The following is a 21807-nucleotide window of genomic DNA, read 5'->3' as shown; positions in this document are numbered from 1 at the left end:
CGAAACTAATATTAAATTCATCGAGTCTGCTGTTTTCCAGCTTTTACTCTTTATCGCGTCGACTGCAGATCAGTGACAAGTAGCGTACAGAACGGAGCTGGGCAAGTGGCTCCTCCTACTTTGCGCGCTCCCGTGAATGGGGAAACAATTTTTGACGGGGGTAACTACTTTGGCACAACACCGGCAACACTGATAACACGGTGTGAAAAAGCATCCGACACGTTAATCAGTGCAAGTGGGTGTAGCTTGTAGTAGTTTATGAGGCTGTTTAGATGGCATGTTCATTTAGTTTGCGTTTTCATGAATCATCGTGGTGTGATCAAAAATGAGGCCCAAGCCCACCTTTATTGGGAGAGATCATGCTCGCTTTGCACCGACTTCTCACAGCAGCACAGTTATTGGCCCTGTAACAGGGGCGTGACCAGATGCCCCTCATTATGTGGGACTGCACAGCATTTTATTGCCTTGTCACCTTTGTTCCACATGTTGAGACAGTGTCCTAAATTTTTCCTGGCTCTGCAGTACTTGCAGTTTTCTAAAGTCTGGCTTTTAATGCATGTGAAGAAAGCAGGGAAAGCTTTTTACTATGTTCAAGTAGAGGTTAGCCTGTCTGAGCCTATCTGTGCCCATCAGGGAAAGAATTCACCAGAAATGAATGTAACAGAAACTACTTCAAAGAAAATGAAACGACAGTGGGAAATACAGTTTTTCTTCAATTTCACACAGAGGAAAATGTGGCCTGAAGTGACACATAAATGATCAAAATCATCAGATATGGCTTTAAAAAAGCACAACGATTGATGGGTGCATCCCTGCTGAGCTCCAGTGATGATCAGCAGACAGAAAAGCAGCTGAAAATACAGACAATGCACATAATATAAAGAGTATGAGACAATAAGAGCAAACTTCAACTCCCCCTTTTAGGCTTATTGTTTTTACTCATCAAGAGAGTTGGATAAGTAGCTTTCAGATGTAATTTATTTTGCCTTTAGGTGCATATCTGGCATCCTGCAGAGTATATGTATTTTTATTTTTAAGTTCAGTATGAAAATATCAGTCTACCTGGCAGCACGGCCCCACACAAACACAAATTTTTTTGGTATCTGGTCACCCACATATGACTCTACATTTTGATTATAACTGAGGAAAAATAGTGTGAATTTCCAAGACGTTAAGGCAATGATTTGTTTATCTACATATTCCAAAAAGATTAATGAGCAATATATTATACTTTATTTTAATATTAAACAATATTTTTAACTTTTTTCTGCTATTACAGTGTGTTTAACATGGGTTACGTAAATGGTTCAGCATCTCATAGGTGATTGTGGCCAAAAAAAAAGTGTTATGCTGTCTTTGTGCTGAACTCGTTTGTGAACTCTAGATGCAATGTTGCAGTATTGCACTGACTCTTGCAAACCTGACTTGCAGCTGTGGTCTCAGCTGTGAAGTAGACAATTCGAGACAATGTAAAGTGTAATCACACATTCAACGCTGTAATCACCCACTCATTCTAGGAAAAGAAAACATGCAGTCGCAGCATTGAACAGTTTATATTTCAACTGTTCCCTGACGTTCAGGGGTCTAAGAATAGAGTCCTTGTGCACGCTGTATGAACTGTTGCTTTGTGACTTTGGGCTATGAAGTAATTAAATGGCTTGTTCCAAAAGTTTAGACGTTATCCACCAGTACTAATGACAGGTTGGTGCATGTGACTGAATGATACGTACAAAACTGAGTAAAAATGGCTTGGCAGTCTCCCCCCCCCCCCCCCAATTTTTTCTTTCCTCTACAAGTAAGGCAAGCAGGGATATTTAATTTGTACAATGTAATAATTGGGTTACGTATGTATAATGCCTATATCTAGCGTATTGATAAAGATAGTAGCATTAGCAATCACTCAGTCTTCAAGTGGATTGGTTGTACATTAACACTAACCTGCTCATAAATGTGAAATCCATTTAATAAAGCTTATTTTAACAGCCTTCAAGCATTCGAAGTAGCATGTTTGATTCTGTGCAGTTTCAGCCATCAAAAAGAAAAGAAAACATTGTAACAAAAGTTTACTACCAAGAAATGTAAGTGAATATTCAGTGAGAGCAGGCAGCGAACAGTCCATGATGGTAATAGCTTGTAAGTCTATGAAAAATAGTGTTAGTTAGAGGAAATGAATTGATGGTGCAACCGATTACACAGAAATTTTCCATGAGGGAAGGAGTGAAGTCCATGCCTGTTTACTTAAAAAGTGGGCTGTTTTTTTTCCTCAAGGGCACCTGGTGATGCAACACTGGATGTCTGTAACAGTAAGGGGTTGGGCTTCCTCTTACTTCACTGTCTGACAGAGCATCAATAATGGCCGTTCTGCTTTTTTAATGCCTTCTTTGAAGACTTGTTAGATACTCAGAAAAACTAGGCAAAGCTGTGTCACAGATACAAAAACATCCACCTGTGATCTCTTAGTTACGCTGCAATAGGTCTAGGCTGCTGGAGGATTCCCATGATGCCTTTAGTACTTCTTCTTCAGTCACCTTTTTCACCTACTATGTGTCTACACACATCTGCATTTAATTGTTTGTTAATATTAATCTCTGCCTTTCTTCCATGCCTTTGTCCTGTCTTCATCCGCTCATCCTCGACCGGTAGCGGCAGATGGCGCCTCTTCCTGAGCCTGGTTTTGCTCGAGGTTTCTTCCTGTTAAAGGGGAGTTTTTCCATCCCACTTTCACCAAAGCACTTGCTTGTAGGGAGTCATATGATTGTTGGGGTTTTCTTTGTATTTTTGTAGAGTCTCTACCTCAAAATACAAAGCACTTTGAAGCAACTGTTGGGGTGACATGGTGCTATACAAATAGAATTGAATTGAATTGAAGCAAGTAGTTATACTCCAGTCAACTTGCTAAATGCTTCCTTACAGTGTGTTAATGCTTCTTGTGTAATTGTCCTGTTTCACAGGAAATGAGCATTGTCATATTAAGCTGGGAAGGCCCCCCCCCCCCCCCCCCCACACACACACACACACACACACACACACATCCCACAAGTGCTCTAATGCTTAAGGGAAAGGTTAAATAGACTAGTGACTTAACAAATTCATGGTGTATGCTTAAAGCCTGTCCAACATGTTCCAAATATTCTCTGATCTGGAAATACAAGCTTGATGGCTGCAGCACTTGAGATGTAATTGATCCACAAATCCTTGTGTACGCTCCTGTGCTCATATGTATCTGTATCACAATAAGCCTTCACAAATGATAACCAATTTAATTATAGTAAATAAACCAAAATATAGGGTTTCTATTAGTGAGTATATGGTGAAGAGAGATACTTATGATCCCCTTTGAAAATCATCTAATGCTTAGATTTCACCCACTGATCATTCACTTGTGGCTCTTGGCCTCAACTAAGTACTTAAGTGCTAAGTACTAAATTCACTTATGTATGGACTCACTGATACTAACTATGGGTTAACTGACTAGTTTTACAGCTTGTTTTCTTTACAAAAGTTGCACTTGACATAGGCTGGTTGTTGATTCCCTGTGGGTCAATAGCAGATAACGCTAAGAATTGATATGACTTCAGCTTGTTTTCATGTTTCTACTTGACTTACTCACCCTCACATGACTACAGGTTATTTATACTAGCTGTGACCCTGCACTTTGCACATCCAAGGGTCCCATTTCCCTAAAGTAGGTAGTTGTAAAAGGACGCTGCTTGCTACAATTTAACCACGAGCCTGTTCAGCGATCATGCTGCTTTTTAGAAGGCAAATAAACAGCCGAGAAGTTGCAAATAAAATGAAGAGCAGAAAAGAAAGTAAAACTTTGACAGTCAAATGGAAACTGGTTAATGAGGTGGCAGGGAGTGCTGAAAGGAGGGTGAAAAAAGAAACTGCAGAGAAGCACAGGGGCAAGAGTGCTTTGAGGCAGCTGTGTGTGTCAGTTTTCTCGTATTTGTGTCGTCTTGTGTTACTGTGAAAGTCCACTGAGGAACGATGATGAGCTCATGGAGACGGAGACAGACAAAAATGGTTAAAAAGGAAGAGAAATCAATCAAATGTTCAAGTATGGCTTGAATATAGCCTCAAAAAACATACTCTAAAAGTTAGCATGAAGTAGGCAGCAGATTTTCTCATTTAGAAGCAACACTATCGAGACTAAACCGAGTGAAAAATAACAACTTATCACCGCACGCAAAACACCATAGAGAAAAAAACCATAAAGGTAAACTCTAATCTTTGCGATTACAGGAGTGAATTACAGCGTGGTAGACTAGTGAAAGTGAAAGAACGCTCAAAGAAACTTGTAAACAAGTGAGCCTTTGGGGTTTGAACATTAAGCCAAAGCACAAGTGCCAAAACATGCCAAGCTTCAAATGGCCATTTGTTGCTGGTGCCAAAAGGGAGTCAATCCCTATAGACTACAGACGCCCATGTACAGCCTGGTACACAAGTGGTTTTGCTCTCTGTAGGTTATTTCCCCGCTCATGACACCTCTACTATGAGCCTTTGTCTCACTTGTGGCTTGAAGTTATAGTTAAATTTGGTTTTCTTGTAACAAATTGTCAAGGCCTTTTAATTTTGCTGTTTATATTTCAGCACTGACAGCCGCTTGGTTCAGTTTAAGATGTGACAAACGATGAGGTGGGAGTGACCACTCTGATTCACTCGTGCTTTGACCCAGTGTTTCAGGAGCAAAGATTTCCAAGGCCACCTTGTACCTGACTGAGCCACTAGCTTTGACAAATATGCAGTAATTAATGCTGGCGGGATGGGAACAGGCTGTACTGACATCATAAAACTCTAATTAGCCTACTGCAAATACAGCCCTTCCGTATACTACACCAGTGGTTCTAAAGCTGTGGTGTGGAGGCAAGGCAGGTAGAGTACAGACAAGCAGGGAAAAAATATGAATATGAAAGTCGAGTGAATACGAGGTTGTTGATGCTGGAGACTTTTTTTCTTTTTGGTTAATGATGGTTAAAAGTTGTGGTTTGTAAACGTTTTGGCTTTTGAACTGGGACATGCCAGAAAATCCTCAAAATCCTGTACTACTGCATTCATGTTTCATCTATTATTATTAAGTAATCACACCAGTCCCCAGTGTCTCTTTAATGACTTCCTTTTATAAAACTGTTCCTGGCTTTCTGTCTCTGTTGCAGGGAGATAAAATTAATAAAGAGTGATTTATTTTGAGGAGTCTACAAATGACTGGTTACCTATTGTAAAAACGCCCTCCTCACTGATTCACATGTGTTGAGTCGGTAAATATGCACAAGTAGATTAAAAAGTAAGGCTAACACCGTATCGAACAGCCGATCAGCAAATGAGGGGCGGCGTCTTTGCTAGTGACAAAGTATACTCAACATTTCCGGCACTAGAAAAGGAGCCTTACTGTTAACACTTTCTAGGGAAACTTAATGATGACGAAGACTGCTTGTTATATGTGTGGATTTCATGCATGTTTCTGAATGTATAAGTGCGCATGCAGTTCTGTTAGGTGTCATCAGTTGCTATGAGCTCGCCCCCGTTGACAACCCTGTCTCCCACGTCTCCATAACTAGATTTACAGCTACAGTGACCTACTTATTGTAGAACCTGGTCCAACTTTGGAAAAGCAAGCGTTTGTGGGCACTGCTAGCCAAAAGTAAATAGTGAGATGCACAACCATGTCTTTATCTGCTGCATGCAAAACATAATCCATCTTTTTCATTGAATTACTGTTTAAAAGCTTTCTTCTCTCACGCTGAGGCTTGTATCATACTCTTGTCTTAAGGCATAAGGATCAGCTGTGTTTAGATTCAGTTATCTGAACATTAAACTGCTGAAAATATGATATGTAAGTGAAGTGTCATGTGAGTGCAGACATTTCACTTTTCGCTGCCAGCACATTTTAAAGAGCCCCTTACTCTGCCTGTGAGGCCCTGGTGTTTGTTGCTGCCCTTTGGCATATTAAGTTTCAGATGTGCAAACCTCATGGCCGTTCATGGCTGCTAGTGGAAATTTCCACTTCTCTTCATACAGCATCTTGTGTATTATAATGCTGAGGGCTGATAATAAGAAACTGTACAACAGATTTAAAAGTTTAGGCGTTGTTTTAAAAGCAGTTTGGTGTTTATTTATATAGGTAACGTTTTTTTTAAATTTGTTAAGGTTTTAACTACTTCTTCCTCTTTGGAACCCAGTAGCAGTAAAACTCACCAGCTGCTGGACAAAAGAAAGTAGAAACATAGAGGGATCATGTGGTACTCGTTCAAAAAGGTTCAGCTTCTATTGATCAGAAGTTCAAGGCAGGATTGTGGGTGGTGGAGGCGGGGTGTGTCCTTTACGTTTAAGGTTTACAAACAGTGAGTTATATCATTAATAAGTTACACAATGCTCATCAGGAGGTGTGGTAATGAGCGAATGGAAAGGGAAGGTTCCTATCCTGGGTTGTTCATTGAAAACATTAGGTCTGTATCCAAGGGTGACCCTTTTTAACGTTCTTATAAGGACTTTATTCTGTAGTGGCTACATTGTCATCTGGTTTGTTTTAGTGGGTTTAACGTACGTGTAGATTTTTCTATCAGGCTGACCTATCAGACTCAAGTAGATGTGAATGTTTTACAGTGTGAAACAACTGCATAACATTGTTTTGCTTTCAGTCTGTTGCACAGATAAATCATGAGTCACTGGCTTACTGGAAAAGTTTCTTCATGGGCTGCAGTCAGTTAAAAAAAATCCCAAAAAAGTTATGAAATAGTTTAAAAGTTGAAACTGCCTGCCAGCAGAGATGAAAAAGTGCAGTCTGAGACATTGTCTTTGCTCCTCTCTTAGTTAGGAAGTTGATGTTATCCCCAGGAGAAGCACAGTGTTCCGACAAATGGGAAGCAACAGCTCTCCCATTATTTTTTCCGGCTTGTTTTTGTCTCGGGTCTAAGGAGAGCTGTTGCTTCAAATTAAACGGAGTTGAAAGTTTGTGATCAAATCAGAATCAGGCTCAGTTGTAGGTAGGAACAAAACAAACACAGACTACAAATGTACACAAATATCTGAAGTTTCATTGATTTTTTTTTTTTTTTTTTTCACGTGTCCTTATGATGACTTGCTTTTGTAGAAAATTGATTGGAGACTTCCCAGTAAGTTAGGCAACACATGTTTATCTTCATTATATAAAACTGTGGAAACAATCTGAGTTACGTTTTTCAGTTTTCTCTGGTTAGGGAAATGTTCTGCACGTGCTGGCTGGCTTTATCAGTGCTCGCTTTATAATTTTACTATGTTTGTATAACCATAACACAATGTAAAAAACAAACAAACCATGGACTCGATTGTAGTTACATTTATTGGGAGGTGCACACCAGGTTACGTAGAAGGTTGCGGCGTAGGGTTAGGTGGGGTTGCACTTATGGTGTAAGTTACGACGTAGATCTGACGCACAAGTTTAATTTGCGTGTAATTGTTCCTCTTGTCACGTATTACATGGTTGTTGTTTTTACAGTCTGCTGCTGACATTCGTGATGTTATGTGCCCTGTGTATTGTGTTTAAGTACATCCTGCTGACACAAAAACAACAAATTCTGCAGATACACCCCGATAATGTTGTTGTTTTGTTTGTTTTTTTAATCCCATGATTCGGCAGGCAAAATGTATCCTTTGTGTCCTTTAGTCATTGTGCTGCGGCACTGTACTTTGGGCATTGTGCAGTCAGTTACGCTAAAATAGTCGTGTATGTAACCGCTTGACGATAGCGATGCGTGATTCTGCTGCTTGTGACACGCGTCACAAGCTTACGTGTGTTCAGCATTAACGCAAAATACTGGACATTTCAGTGTTCAGTTGTGAACATTTTATGAGGAATTCCTTTGCTTGTCATGCCTCTTCCTGTGTGTATTCATCCCCAAGATGTGACATTAAACTGAAGAATTGTGGTTGGTCGTGTGGATCATGCAACTTCTTGAAATAAACTCTGTGCAAGAATATGCTGTTATCATTAGGAAACCCACATATAGGAGCTCAGTGTGGAGTAACTCTTTCTAGTCCCATCGCACATGAATCTGGACAATAAAATATCAGAGGTCAGACAAAAGGTGAACATCAAAAGTCATGTTTTCCTCATTTGTACTTTGCACGAATTCCTTTCTATTTTACTCTTGATGAAAATAGAATAATTACTTTTGCTTTGTTTTTCTTCAATCATGTCTCACAAAGCCATGCACAAGGAATGTGAAGATTTTCCCACTCATCTTCATTTCCAATGCATCTGCAGTGTGCATAGCCTTGTTGCTGGTTACGTAATAGGGTGAGGCCGTGTAAAAATGTCTGAGGGAGACAGGCAGGTGGTGAAAGAAAGGGAGGAATGAGGAGAGCAGATACATTTAATACAAAAAGAATAATTTATATCACCCAGTTCACACTGGCTCCTTTTCTAATACTCTCCTGTGTTTGACAACGTGATGCCGCTCCCCCTCACGCGCGCACACACACACACACAAACAAAATTGGAGGTATGTATGTTGTTGACTGCAAGGGGGTTATATTTCAAGATCTTGATGTACCCACGACCCTGTCAGTCAGCGAATCTTGATACTGAAGGGATGCTGCACAGAGTGAAAGACACAGCCTCATGGTTTAGGGCAAAAGACTTCTTAAACCTATCTTTCAGTGTGATCGTATTAGCCGTGACCAGCATACCTAATAGACACATCCCAGTAACCAGATCCCTGACCTACGTGTCTCTCATATAGCAAGCAATAAAACCATATCTGTGCTGGATTTCAGAGAAACAGAGTTAAAGTTCAGCGCTTGGGTCACATGTCAGTTTATGTGCTTTTGTTTACTTTGCGATATTTAAGAACTGTGGAACTGTGGAAACTCATTATTGTATTTAAACTGTTCCCCATTGACAAAATGCCACTCTTTATGAATGACATTTAAAAACTTAATAATAAAAAATAATACTAGACATATAAAAATATATAATACGACTAAATACTAGTTTTCCAAACTGTAGTGTTTTAGTTTTATTCCAATTTTCCAGCGTCTGTTTTTCCAGATTGTGCTGAAGACCTCTGTCCTAATTATCTACTATGAGGAACAGGTTTGTCAGTGTGTCGCACTCAGATTTCTCCAGAGGTGTTTGCGCAGCATGTTTCTGTGGTTAGTTAAGCTCGGGTATGATGCTGCGGCTGTGTTGGTTGGACAATGTTGACCAATATTGGCCTGATATGTCAGACAGAAGCTTTTTTTTTTTCTTTGAACTTGAATGCAGATAAAGGAACTGTGTCTTACAGTAGTTACAGTAGTTTGCCAACTTTGGCTCCTTTGTTTACAAGAGTCTCACAAATAACAGAGCATGCGTCACAATGCGGTTTGGAGTTGAGCCGTGTCTCCAACCTTCCATCTCTACAGTTTGTAAGTCGGAATTGGCCCCAAAACTTCAGTTTCGGCTCAGCTCTTGTTAATACAGAGAAGCCAAAAAGAGTCGGAGAGCAGAGAGGGGCTCGAGTTTGGCAGGGAGCCTTTATGAACAGGGCGCAGATATGATCCAAACAGATGCACTCAGTGAAAAGGCTCTCAAGGACACAGCATGGCACTTTGTAAAGGCCTGTGTTACAGATAGATGCACACTTTTCTGCTCTTCAGCATGAAAGCACCAATAGGGTATGTATATGTGAGTTTCTTTATTCTATATTTAACAAAAATATAAGTGATGCAGTCTGGAGATAATTTCATTAACATGTAGTTGTGTAACTTGGTAGCTTGAACTACTCGAAGAAATTATTCTAACTGTGTGAACTGACGCAAGATTGCAACAGAGGACTAATCTTGTAAATGAAAGTGTGTGTTTTGTTTTCAAGTTTTGGAGGTGTTTCTGGAGGTGCTTCTCACATTGTGTCAAAGGTACGCAGCACAGAGGCATGTTTGTTATCGGATAACAAGAGCATAGTTGCCTGGACTTTGTTTGTGAAGAAGACAGTTGAGCTTGGGGCTTGAGTTTTGCACATGCGAGGCTACCAAGCTTCAGTTAGCTGGCAAAATTCTAAACTGAAATGTCTTTTTTGCTGCTCGTTCATGAATGATTAAACTCACGGGGCCACTGGGAGCCCTATGAGTTTAGGATATTTGAAATTGAATATAATAGACTTTCCCTGATGTTCATGTAATACTCTGATCTCTACATGCACCACAATGTTTTGCAGGCCAGCAGAGGAAACTGTTGTTAAAGTCACAAGAATTTCATTTCTATTCTGAGTCAGCAATTGTCTTTTCAAAGTGTCTTTGGAGGAAAAAACAAACAAAAAACTCAGTTAGCTTTTGAGTTCAATAGCCTCTCTTCTGAAGACAGCACGCTAGCTTCATTCCTTATCTAAGCTATGCTTATCTTAAACGCCGGATTCCATCCTCTGGGATGTGATACTTACACATACAATTTGGGCTCAGTTTCCTCTGAGATACTACTCAAGCTTGACCTGGCTGTTGTGCCTAATATTTGGGACATTTTTCCCGTTTCACCCCCCTTTAAACTGGTGACTCCATGTGCTCAGTTCACTCAGAGCTCTTTATATTTAAGGGATAAATCTCGGTCCTCGTAGCTTTTACAGTCTTTTTGTAAGCTGACAGTTTCAAAGTCATGCTGAGCCACTGAAACATTTGTTAGGAGAACATCAGGTCCTTTACTTCTCCTGTATCATAAACCATGTGCCTTGCATTGCTCTTGTGTAAAGCTAGAAAGAGACGCTGTGCCAACCACGTTTATGTATGGATGACTTGCAGCTCTGGAGCAAGGCAGCTATCATGATTGCTAATACCAGCTGGAGTAATGTCATGTAGAAGCGCCTCGAAATAAAGCTAAGAAAGTGCCCACCATATGGAGGTGACTCTGTTAATGGCCTCAGTAAAACCTCCAAAACTTTCCACTCGGGAAGTGTACAGGAATGAAGCCTTTAGGGAAGAGGGAGGAGCACAAGACACGGGTCCAAAAGGAGCAAAAGTTATTCCGGTCCCCCCTCCTCATCTTCTGTGGGTAGGCTCAGACATGCCCAGTCTTGTCCTTTTTCATAAGTTGAGTAAGAGCACTTGGCCAGTTTATCCTTGTTAGTGTTCCTTGGATTTGATGGATTAAGTTTATCAGAAGTACAAACATGGAAGAAAATATTAAACAAAAGTTGCCTGCACATGTGTTTACACTCTTTTTAAATGATATAAATTACATAAATAAACAATTTTCTCTGTTCTCTTGCCTTGTTTTGGTAGAAACAAAGCTGTGGTTCGATACCAAGAGGTCGTGAATGCTATAATGTCACAGTTGTGCTTTCTGAGTTGCCCTTTATTACTCGTTGCATCATTGCCCTGCTGTTTGTTTTCATTGCAGATTCTGAGGTTTAAGTTTACCTTCATGCAGGATGGTTTTTGTCTTTGGACAACAAGTCCCAGTTAACCCGTGTTTTATCATTACATTGTATTTTACATCACTTCATCAAGGTTAACTAATTGTAACACTTGTAGATATATGGTATTACAGTTAAGCAGCACTTCTAAAATGATGACATGCCCTCAGCTCCAGCTCCTTAGAGTCATTTAGTTTTCTTACTGGTACAAAGGGGTTTTCTTTCTGTGGACTGTGTTGGTGTCTGGAAGTACTTATGTCCATTTGTGTCTTTCCATCCAGGCTATCCATGAGCTCCGATTTCCCACACTACAGTTTCAGGATGCCAAATATAGGGTTCCAGAACCTTCCCCTTAACATCTACATTGTGGTGTTTGGGACAGCCATCTTTGTCTTCATCCTCAGCCTCCTCTTCTGCTGCTACTTAATAAGGTAAGAGTCATGCAGACTTTAGCTTGGGATCAGCGGAGGATTGGAATTTTTATAATGTGTCTGTGTGTGAGAGAGAAATGGTTGCTTTGCCATGCGGGTTTGTGGCATAAAGTGTCATACAGGCAACATTAGTGTGTGCATAAGATTAATCTGGTGCTAGTACCGCATGTGGTCTCTGAAAAGCTAGGATGGAAGATACAAACATTTATTAATCATTTAAAGAGACACATTGTTGTATTTTTTTTAATACATTCATTATTTATTGATTTTTGTGTTGGTATTTGTAAATCGGTTAACCTGAGAAGGCTCCCAGATTTGCCTATACAAATTCATTTACATGTGCAAATTAGGAAGCAAATTCCAATCATTACTCTCCCATTCCTGTAAATCAGCCCCAGCAGGCTTGGAATTTGCGCGCACATTTGTAATTCACACAGCTCTGTCCAGAAGAGGTTGTGTGAAGCTTGTTTTCGAAGACGATGGTGATTTAGAACACAGCGTACCACTTGACCACCAAACCATCAGCGCCAGTGCTCATCTGACACTTGAAAACTGTCATTATGCAACGGCACGATAGCTCTTTCTCTAGGTCTGTTTGCCTCACATTCATTCAGAATTCCCCTTGTACTGTTTCACTTTAGCTCTGTCCATATTTTTGCATAATGTGAGGAGATGTTGAGTACTGAAAATGGCTTAATGTTAATGAGTTCTTTATAACTAGTAATTCAGAAACATGGAAATGCTTGTGCATACGTGCGAGCTGGTTACATAACATGACCTTGTAGCCTTTAACAACATACTGTATGGCACTTGTCACTGCCGCTTTAGGCTGAGATTTTGTGGGGAAAGAAAAAAGCTCTTGTTTTCTTCCTTTTTTTGAGAAATGTGTGTTAATAAGCATTTGCTAATAGTTTTCTCACAAGTGGGGAAAAATGTTTCAACAGCACAGTTTGGAGAAAGTTTCTCTGATATACATATATAACAATTTGATATCTTAAAAAATATTTAAAAATGGCTGATATCCAAAGTGGTTTTTTGATACATTATGATGATCATGGCACTACATGTCAAAGAAACTAGTAATAACTTTTTTTATTCATTTATTTATTTGCTGCTTTATTGCCACTTAACCTAACCTAACCCTTTAGGATATGCATTAAACTTCCACTGGTGTTTAAACATGTTGCTTGAAACTAATCTTTTTTTTAAGCCCCTTTGTAAGCACAGCATCTTTAGTGTAATTATTTCCTTTAAAGGAAAATTCAGAGATTGCTACTTACCAGCTACATCTACACTAATACGTTTTCATTTTGATACGCTGCTTTTGACAAAAAACCATCCCTAAACAGATGAACACTCATCTGTTTAGTAACGTTACGAAAACCATCTCTGGACTTACTGAAATGGTTAAAAGCGTACATCGCATAACTGTTTGTGTTGACAGAAGTGGCGTGAACGTGTTGTGATTCATAATCCATGTTGAAGTGTCCAGTTAGCCAGGGCTGATGTCTTTTTGTTCTCTAGAGAAGGTCATGAGGTAGAGGACAGCAAATACTAACTGCTTCCAAATGCGTGTCTGGCTGTCCAGATGAGGCCAATTCTTACTATAGCATTTAGTACCAAAATTTAGATACTCGTTTGCAATCATCCTAATGGTGCGATCTTCACGGACACGCAGCCACAGCAACGCAACAGACTTGGCAAAGCAGCTGAGACACTGACAAGTATCCAACTGTTAACGTACATATTAACCAGGCCAGTGCACACAGTTAAATGTTACCACACAGCCACATGTCTTTTCCGTTAAGTTATCATTGAGTTAGCGGCTGTAGCTAGTTAATAGAAAGATAGCAGTAATGTTGGAGCATGGCAAGTCCCGCTTGTCTGTAATGTGAAGAGACAGCGTAATGTTCATTTAACAGAAGAACAAAACAGGATGTTTCTTTTGGGGAGTTTAAAACATCCCCAGCAAGGGCTGTGTGATATGACCAAAATCTCATATCCCGATATATAAGAATTTTATCGTCCAGATAACGATATAAATCACAAAAATGTAACATTTTCTGTAAATTCTGTGAATCTCGGGCAGCTCGACTTGCGCGTCCTTTACCCGGAGTCGAGTGTTTTAACCGATGCATGAAATGATACATTTTTAGACATAAGTTGTACCGGCCGCCGTTTTCTTTGTATTTATTACACGGCGTGCTGCGGGTTGCCTGTTCTAACGTTTGAGTCTAAGGTTTATTTTTTTAGCACCTGCTGGCTCTTTTTTACTTCTCATCCGTAAATAATCTGCTCTTTCACGTGATTCCGTTTATTTTGAAAAGCCTCAACAGGATCTTGAGCTTTATTCTGAAAGGTTTATGTGGAACATAAACAAGCGGACACGCGATGGTTTTACCGTCGTTGTTGCTAACGACAACGCATAAAAACAGGCGCTTGTCCGTCCGTAGTGTGGTTATATACAGTGTTGGGAAGGTTACTTTTAAAATGTATTCCACTACAGATTACAGAATACATGCCCCAAAATGTATTTTGTAATGTATTCCGTTACGTTACTTAATGAGAGTAACGTATTCTGCATACTTAGGATTACTTTGGATATATTATCATGCTTTTTACAACTGCATGAATGTACTGTTGCTGTGTGATTTATTACTATTACTGAAGGTCCGTGGCTCCGAACCGTAGTAAAGGGACCTCTGACTAATACGTTGGTTCCGTGTCGGGCTCGTAGCTGAAAAATAGAGACAGAGAGAGGCGTTGAAAGGCTGCTCCAACGGAACTTATTGTTTCGGAAGAAAACACGAACACGGTGTACAGTCGAGTCTTAAATAGTTAACTTACAACTGGGCTCGTCAGGCACTCTTCTTGGCTGAAGTGGTTATTATTGTTTCTGCTCGGTGACAGCTCGTACTTTTCCACTCACATTTTTCTCCCTCCTCGCGCTCACAGACACATAACTGGTATGGCAGTCCATTCTCCCTGCAGCACGGACTACACTGCCATAAGGCTACATTCATTAGGCCTATTAGCTTAGCACAACAACAACAACAACAACAAAAAAGCGCTCTCTCACCCAGGAAACACACAGTTGCAGAGAGACTGCGTCACCATGGCAACCGTAACGCTGCCGCCTGGAACAACAGAACATAGCTGTCAAACAAAACCCAAACAGTCCTGACCCGCCACAATATGAAACAGGAAAATACCGCCGTGTAATCCATTTATTTCAACAAAGTAACTGTATTCTAAATACCACCTTTTTAAACGGTAACTGTAACGGAATACAGTTACTCATATTCTGTATTTTAAATACGTAATGGCGGTACATTTATTCCGTTACTCCCCAACACTGGTTATATAAAATATAAGAGAAAGAGAGAACTTTAAGAAATTAATATAGCCACTACAGTGACCATCAAAACGATAAAAAAATATTGCCATAAACAGTTTATTTTGCGACACCACGAAACAAACGATAGCGTAAAATGAAACGATAGACGTTTTTATATCGTCATCCGATATATATCGTTATATCGAACAGCCCTATCCCACACACTAAGCTATTCTAGGAATGACCTAGCAGGGCCGTTAGCTAAAAGATCCTAATTAGCTGGACTTGACATTAAACTGTGTTTGATCTGCGGCGCTCCTAGTTTGAATAATAAAAAAGCACAAGCTAAGATGTGTCCAGCAGCATTTTCAGAACTTTGCTGTAGGAGTCAGGGCCATGTGGACACTAGCTATAAACATCCAGAAAGTTTTGCTTTTTAAAATGAAAACGTATTAGTGTGGACATGATTTCATTCCCTTGCTAGCTCCTTTTGTAAGCCGACTGGCCTAATCAAATTGTCCCGGCTGCTGTTGCAACACGGGTTTTATCCTAGCAGCAGCAGACTGAACACAAATAATGCCCAGCGTTTTTTATCTAAAACAGTGAGAAGCAGCAGTTGCTCAAAAATTTCTCCCCTCGCCGTCTTGTCATGTCCTGTCTTGCAGGGCAAATGGTAAGTAGATTAACTCCTCTTGTGTCCTTACAATTCCTCATCTAACTGTAAAGAGACACTTAATGACTTTGATGCAGTCCCATGATTCAGTACTAAAAGCTGACATTGCCAGGTTCACTCTCTAAATGCAAATGAGCGATTTTGGCTCCATAAAAAGACTTCTAAAGATGCAGTCTCCCAAAGGGTGAATCAGTTATGAGTATATGTATAAATTTTCTCATGGTGTCCGATAATTTAAAAAAAATGACACGATTGCTCCATATTTGGGAAATACTTTGTGGAGCTCTGTGGACACGGCTCACACCACCATGAAGGGGGAATCTTAAGGTTTCTGTGCAGTAAAGCATCGCCGGCAGGGGTGAGAAAGGAGAGATGAAGTAACACGTTAGAGTTCACTCGCAAGATTCCAGCAGACATATACTCGCAGATACATTTTGACAGAAGGCAGACTCTCACAGAGAAACGCAACCACATCTCTCAGCGAGTCTCTAATCCATACACACACAGGTGCAAAATATGCAGTTCAGTTTGCACAAACATTCAAAGAGTCTTAAGTATTGGGTGTTTCTGTAACGTGGAAAAGGAGCACTGAACAAATGCGGCAAGTATATTTGAATCTGTTAGTCATCACTGCAGTTTATAATATTCATTACGTGCTCATGATACCACAGGGCAGATGATACATGTTTTTATGTAGGTGGCACTGACTGCAGCGTAATTCTATCCTATTTGGCACCTGGTTCTCATATTAAGTATTCTCCCACTTTTGCCCACTTTTACATTGTACTTGTGGGCTAATGAGCACCCCCCCCCCCCCCCCCCCCCATCAGTCACCTATGACCCACCCTCCCATGATCTTGTCCCCTACCCCTGGGAGTCTCTGCACCTTTACCTGCTGACCTCTTTCAAAATGTCAGTTTCTCTCCTAGACTGTGCTGCTTGTTTTACAGATCCCTCTCACTCTGCTGCGAGAGGTTAAGGTTACTTGTAATGGAGGTAAATCTTACAAACCTATGAATTTTTCCTATCTCTTTTGCTCTTTTTTTCCTTCCCTAATTTTTTATTTCATTTATTTATTTGTTTGTTTGTTTTTGCATATGCTATTCTGCCTCTCAGTACCTAGAACCTCTTATCCAGTGTTCTTCCTGTTGTCTGAATGTTTTTTGTAGCTTAAACTCGGGTTGTAATGACCGGTACTCTTGTTGTGCTTTTATAGAGTGCCTCAGGAACCTGCAGTAATGCTTTTAATGTATGATCCGCTGTGTTTTTGGTGATGTGAGTTGATATTTTACCTTAGGTTCAGTGCTTGTTTTGACAGGAAACCAAGAGTATCTGTTAATATGTAATTTGCTTACTACTGCGTTCTCCTTCATCGTCTTCTTTCTTTCCTTTCGGCTGCTCCCTTTAGGGGTCGCCACAGCGACTCGTCTGCCTCCATCAACCCTCTGCATGTCCTCTGTTGCTCATCCATGAACTTCTGTGATCTTCCTCTTTTCCTCCTGCCTGGCAGCTCCATCTTCAACACCCTTTTATGAATATATCCATTAGCCCTCCTTTGCAACAAACCATCTCGGCTTTGTTGCTTCAACTTTGTGTCCAAACTCTGATGTACCTGTTTCTAATCCCTGCTGGTCATTCCCAGTGAAAAACTTAGCATCTTCAGCTTAGCCTCCTGTCTTTTTGTCCGTGCCACCGTCTCTAAATCATACATCATAGTAGGTCTCACTACATCTCCGTGTCTGCACTCTCTTCTTCACCTCTCTTATCCATTGTCTGTTTCTTTGGATGGTTGACCCCATGTATTTAAACTCATCGACCTTCACTGCCTTTCATCCTTGCATGGTCTCCTTTCCTGCACTTGCCCTCTCATTCACACACGTGTATTCTGTCTCGCTTCTGCTGCCTTTACTCTTTCTCCTCTCCATTGCATACCTCCAGCTCTCCAGGCTCTCTTCCCTGCTCTCAGCTTCTGCATTGCTAGTCAAAAAGATTTAAAAACATGTTGCTTCAGAAATATTTTACTTACCCTGTGTGAGGGGGTGAAGCTTGCCAGAAGCAGGACTCGTGCACTCACGAGAAAAATGCACAACCCAAACATATCTCATGGTTGCGCACTGCTCTGTCTCTTAGCGAAATAATTTCTGAACTAGTTATGTACACCAAGTTATGACAGTGTTTATCATTTTAATTAAAGCACCCCTGCTGATAAACTAGAGTAGACTGACTCTAGGAAAAAAAATTTTCAGGACATGTGGATTGTTTCTGTGTTATAGAGTCAAGTGAAGGAGGCCAATTATTAATCAAAAAGGTGTTTTGTCCTTACTTCTCCCCAGGTTACGGCACCAGGCGCACAAAGAACTATATGCTTACAAACAAGTAAGAAAAAGCGCGCGCACACACACACACACACACACACACACACACACACACACACACACACACACACACACACACACACACACACACACACTTCAGAGATAGGAAATCATCTGTAGCTAAATGCACCGCAGAAATGAAGTATCATTGCAGTGTCTAGTTTATATCAGCTGTGCATTGGCCATCATTTAAAATTCCCATTGCTGACTCCTTAGGCAGCAGCAAGAATTTTAAAGGGTTTGTGTTTTTTGTAAGCACGCGTGCATGTCCAGCACTTCCGGAAAAGTCACGGTTATGTGAAAGATGTGAGCAGATAATAGCGTGTAAAGAAAGAAAGAGAGATGGAAGGTGTTAACAAACTTACATTATGTAATACTGCGTATTACCAGCATGCAAAAAGCATCCAAACATGGCATCACAGAATATAAACACATGTTTTGTGCGTTGTGTCTCTCTGATTGTTAATCACACATTTTAGTGTATAATATTGTGATGTTTCTGTTCAGGAACTGGTTATAATTATTCTCATACAGTGTTAATTTAACTAATGGTTCTTCTTCTGTTGTTGCACCTTTAGGTCATTCAGAAGGAAAAAGTCAAAGAGCTAAATTTGCATGAGGTAAGTGCTTTTCTGTTTCGTTGGCTAATATCAGGCATCACTGTCAAGGCTTGCTGCGTCTACTGCAACAGTTTGTCACGCAGTATCAGCAGCAGACACTTTTCTCTGTCAATTTTAAACCTGTCAGTCACAAACGTCTTAGCTGTAGCCCCACCGTGTGTTTTTATTCAGGTTTTTAAATCTCATCCTCTTAGTTTTGTACTTGCATAGGAGATGTCCTGGGTCGTCATTTAATTTAAAACAAAGTCCAGAGCTCTGGGCCTGTGAAGCAACAATTTAATGTTACAAAAAAAGTTTAGAGCAGAGGTATCAAACATAAGATCCAGGGGCTAGAATTGGCCTGGCAAAGACTCCAATCTGGCCAACTGGATGGCTTTGGAACAAGTGAAGGAGGGCAGAGATTTTAGTCTTTTAACTAAAACTTTATCTGTAATTTCAAACATTTATTTTTTTATCGTGTAGAGAAACTGACACATGCTGTTGGAATTGCATGTCTTTTTTATATTAAGATATCTCTGGGATTAATATCAAAGTGATCCCTATGTGGCCCACAATGTAAAACGAGTGCGACGTCCGCAAAGATGTTATGCAATAAACATCGCGAACAGACGTTCACCGTGTTTGAACAGGGTTTGTTAAGATTTGGTTTGACAACAGTGATGACTGATACGCACTGTTTGTCATCCAACATTCAACATGTGTCTTCACTCATTGTCATGTGAAAAGGTGTAGTTAAGGCATTAACGTCCTCCCTGTTATTATTACGTAATGCTCGGTGTCAGCTCAGTGTGGTTGGAAAATTACAAACGCAGAAGTGAAGCTGCATCGCTTCTTGCGGACAGCCTTTTAACAGAGCAGCGAAAATGAAATGTCAACAAATAGCATCTTCGTGTGTGCTTTGGCACAGGCATGGCCATATTTTCTCATCAGCCGTGCTGGAATTTCCTGCTGTCCCATCAGGCTTCGGGGTTTTATTTATGTTATTAGGAATCGAGGGAGAAAGCATCACAAAGTGTCGTGTGAATGAAGCGCGTGACAGAGTAACCAAGCTGTGTTTAAGGACAATAATATATATGCACACAAGGCTGACCCAGTTCCAGGCTCACAGGATTACCCGGTGGAAATGAGCACAGCCTAAGCTACGTGGATTTGGTCTTTTATATATATAGCATAGCAGTGTAATATGGAACCCACTGAGTGTTTATATAAGTCTGTAACTTGAACAGCACCATCCTAAGCTGGTGCTGTTTTTAGCATGGCTTTGATCCCAGTCTTACATGTTATGTCGGTTTTATGTAAAGAGTGGCTGTCGTAATAGCATCACATGAAGTTCATGCTTCTGTGTCTTCTCAGACTTTTTTTTGTGTGTGTGTGTGTATTTGTAGTTATAAACAAGTGCACACATCTAAAAATATACCAGATGCTTGGAAACCCTCCCCCCAACTCCCAAGTGTATCGTGTTGTTTTTGGGACGTTTTTAAAATAGGAAAAGCTGCACAAACACATCAGTGCTGAATGACTTTGATTAAAAAAAAACTAAAAGTCACGCTTTGAGACCTGCATGAAATATGCCTGTCATGTTCCAGCAGTGCAATACATAACACTGTGTCTATTTGCTGTGGTTGCATTTTCCTATCTATGTAGGGCAGAGGTAATGATTTCATATCTTTATCTTTCATTCATCTTATCTAGTGCTGTGTAATTTGCTTTATCAGTTTGATATGGTTGTTGGTCATATGTTGAGAGTTATTGATGTTGAGCTGGATGAATAGCCTGGGAATATGTATGCAAGAATACAGTTAGCAAGTGGCAGCAACTGCCTATTGTAAACATTCAGTTGTTTTAACCGTGTAAAAGCCCAGAAAAGTAAAATTATTTGAAACTAGAGTGTTTATTGAAGTTTCTGACAAATACGAAATTAATTAATTTGTGTTATTTGGAATTTGGGCAAGTTATTGTTTACATTGTATCTTTAAAAAAATAGAATTAGATTGATAATATGGAGGTATCATAAACTCATGTAGCAAATATTTGGCATTGTAAGGGTTCGTTTTGCTTTGTGAGGAGTTTATTTTGCTTTTTTTTTCTTTTCTTTTAGAGATGTTTGCTGCATTAAATTCAAAGAATACATCTAATACATTATAGCGTCATTTTGTTTGTCACTGATGGGTTTTGGCGAGTGTTTTGTTTCTTTTACACATTGGTGGAGCTTTTTTAAAAAAATCTTTTTTAACTGTATGTTACATGTTGTGTGTTCCTGTTAAAAAATGATGGCTAAAGGTTAGTAACCTGATTTTAATGTAAGTGCATCATCATAAACTTCAGCTTCCTCTAAACTTTTAATTTTAAAAAGTGTACATGCAGAGATTGAAATGAAAGTAAACGTCTGCAGATGGGGAAACTGTGAAACTCTTGGTATTAATGTTCCTCTTAGTACCTCTTTACACAGTAGAAAGTGGTAAGACTGTGGGTGGTAATTACAGTTTGTGGTCCCAGCGTGCTAGGCAACATGTTCTCATCACTAGAGATGAGGAGATCGGAGTCCTTCACACGTCTGCTCTTTCTCACAATTTCGTTTTAAGCATTACGCTGATCCTCGGATGGTCTTTTTCTCTACCTGTTAATTTGATCTCTTTCTGTTGCTTGGCTGAGTTGAATGAAGAACGCTCTTTGTCTGGTAAATTTGTACGTGCAGAGCATTGCTTGGCATTCATGTACTGTTCTTGCTTCAATAAAATCAACAAGAGGGTAGAGTGTCTTTTGGGGTTTTTTTGTACAGTTTTTGGAAGCTTGCAGGATTAATCCACTTAACAGTGAAAAAATAGGTTCTGTCAAAAGTTGGCCGACAGTGTCACATCTAAGCCGTGAGGGTGACGCCACAGAAAAAGGCACTGAGAAAAACAAGAACACTGATCTATTCACCAATCAAGAGACCAAAGCAGACATCTTAACAGAGAAGTGTTGTGTGTCCAAAACTCCTCAGGAGTGGAAGCTAAAGCCCCCCATAC

The 21807-nt window shown here is 40.1% G+C and overlaps 1 protein-coding gene across 5 annotated transcripts in view; it reads left to right on the top strand.

The window, feature by feature from the left end:
- Nucleotides 1-21807, top strand: part of rnf24 (ring finger protein 24) — a 39765-nt gene that overhangs the window by 11804 nt on the left and 6154 nt on the right. The window contains exons 1-5 of one of the 5 annotated variants that reach the window (XM_026171175.1): nucleotides 9570-9636; nucleotides 9834-9876; nucleotides 11645-11794; nucleotides 18138-18180; nucleotides 18758-18799. In XM_026171175.1, the coding sequence (XP_026026960.1) occupies nucleotides 11652-11794; nucleotides 18138-18180; nucleotides 18758-18799 (228 nt within the window). In that variant the 5' untranslated portion in view covers nucleotides 9570-9636; nucleotides 9834-9876; nucleotides 11645-11651. Of the gene's footprint in view, nucleotides 1-9046; nucleotides 9647-9833; nucleotides 9877-11644; nucleotides 11795-18137; nucleotides 18181-18757; nucleotides 18800-21807 lie in introns of those variants that run through there. The other 4 variants (XM_026171177.1, XM_026171173.1, XM_026171174.1 and 1 more) reach the window with 4 other exon arrangements.

The sequence above is a fragment of the Astatotilapia calliptera genome, chromosome 6 (assembly GCF_900246225.1).
Source record: "Astatotilapia calliptera chromosome 6, fAstCal1.2, whole genome shotgun sequence".
NCBI lineage: Eukaryota > Metazoa > Chordata > Actinopteri > Cichliformes > Cichlidae > Astatotilapia > Astatotilapia calliptera.
The sequence above is the reverse complement of the archived record's forward strand: the minus strand, read 5'-3'. Positions and strand labels throughout refer to the sequence as shown.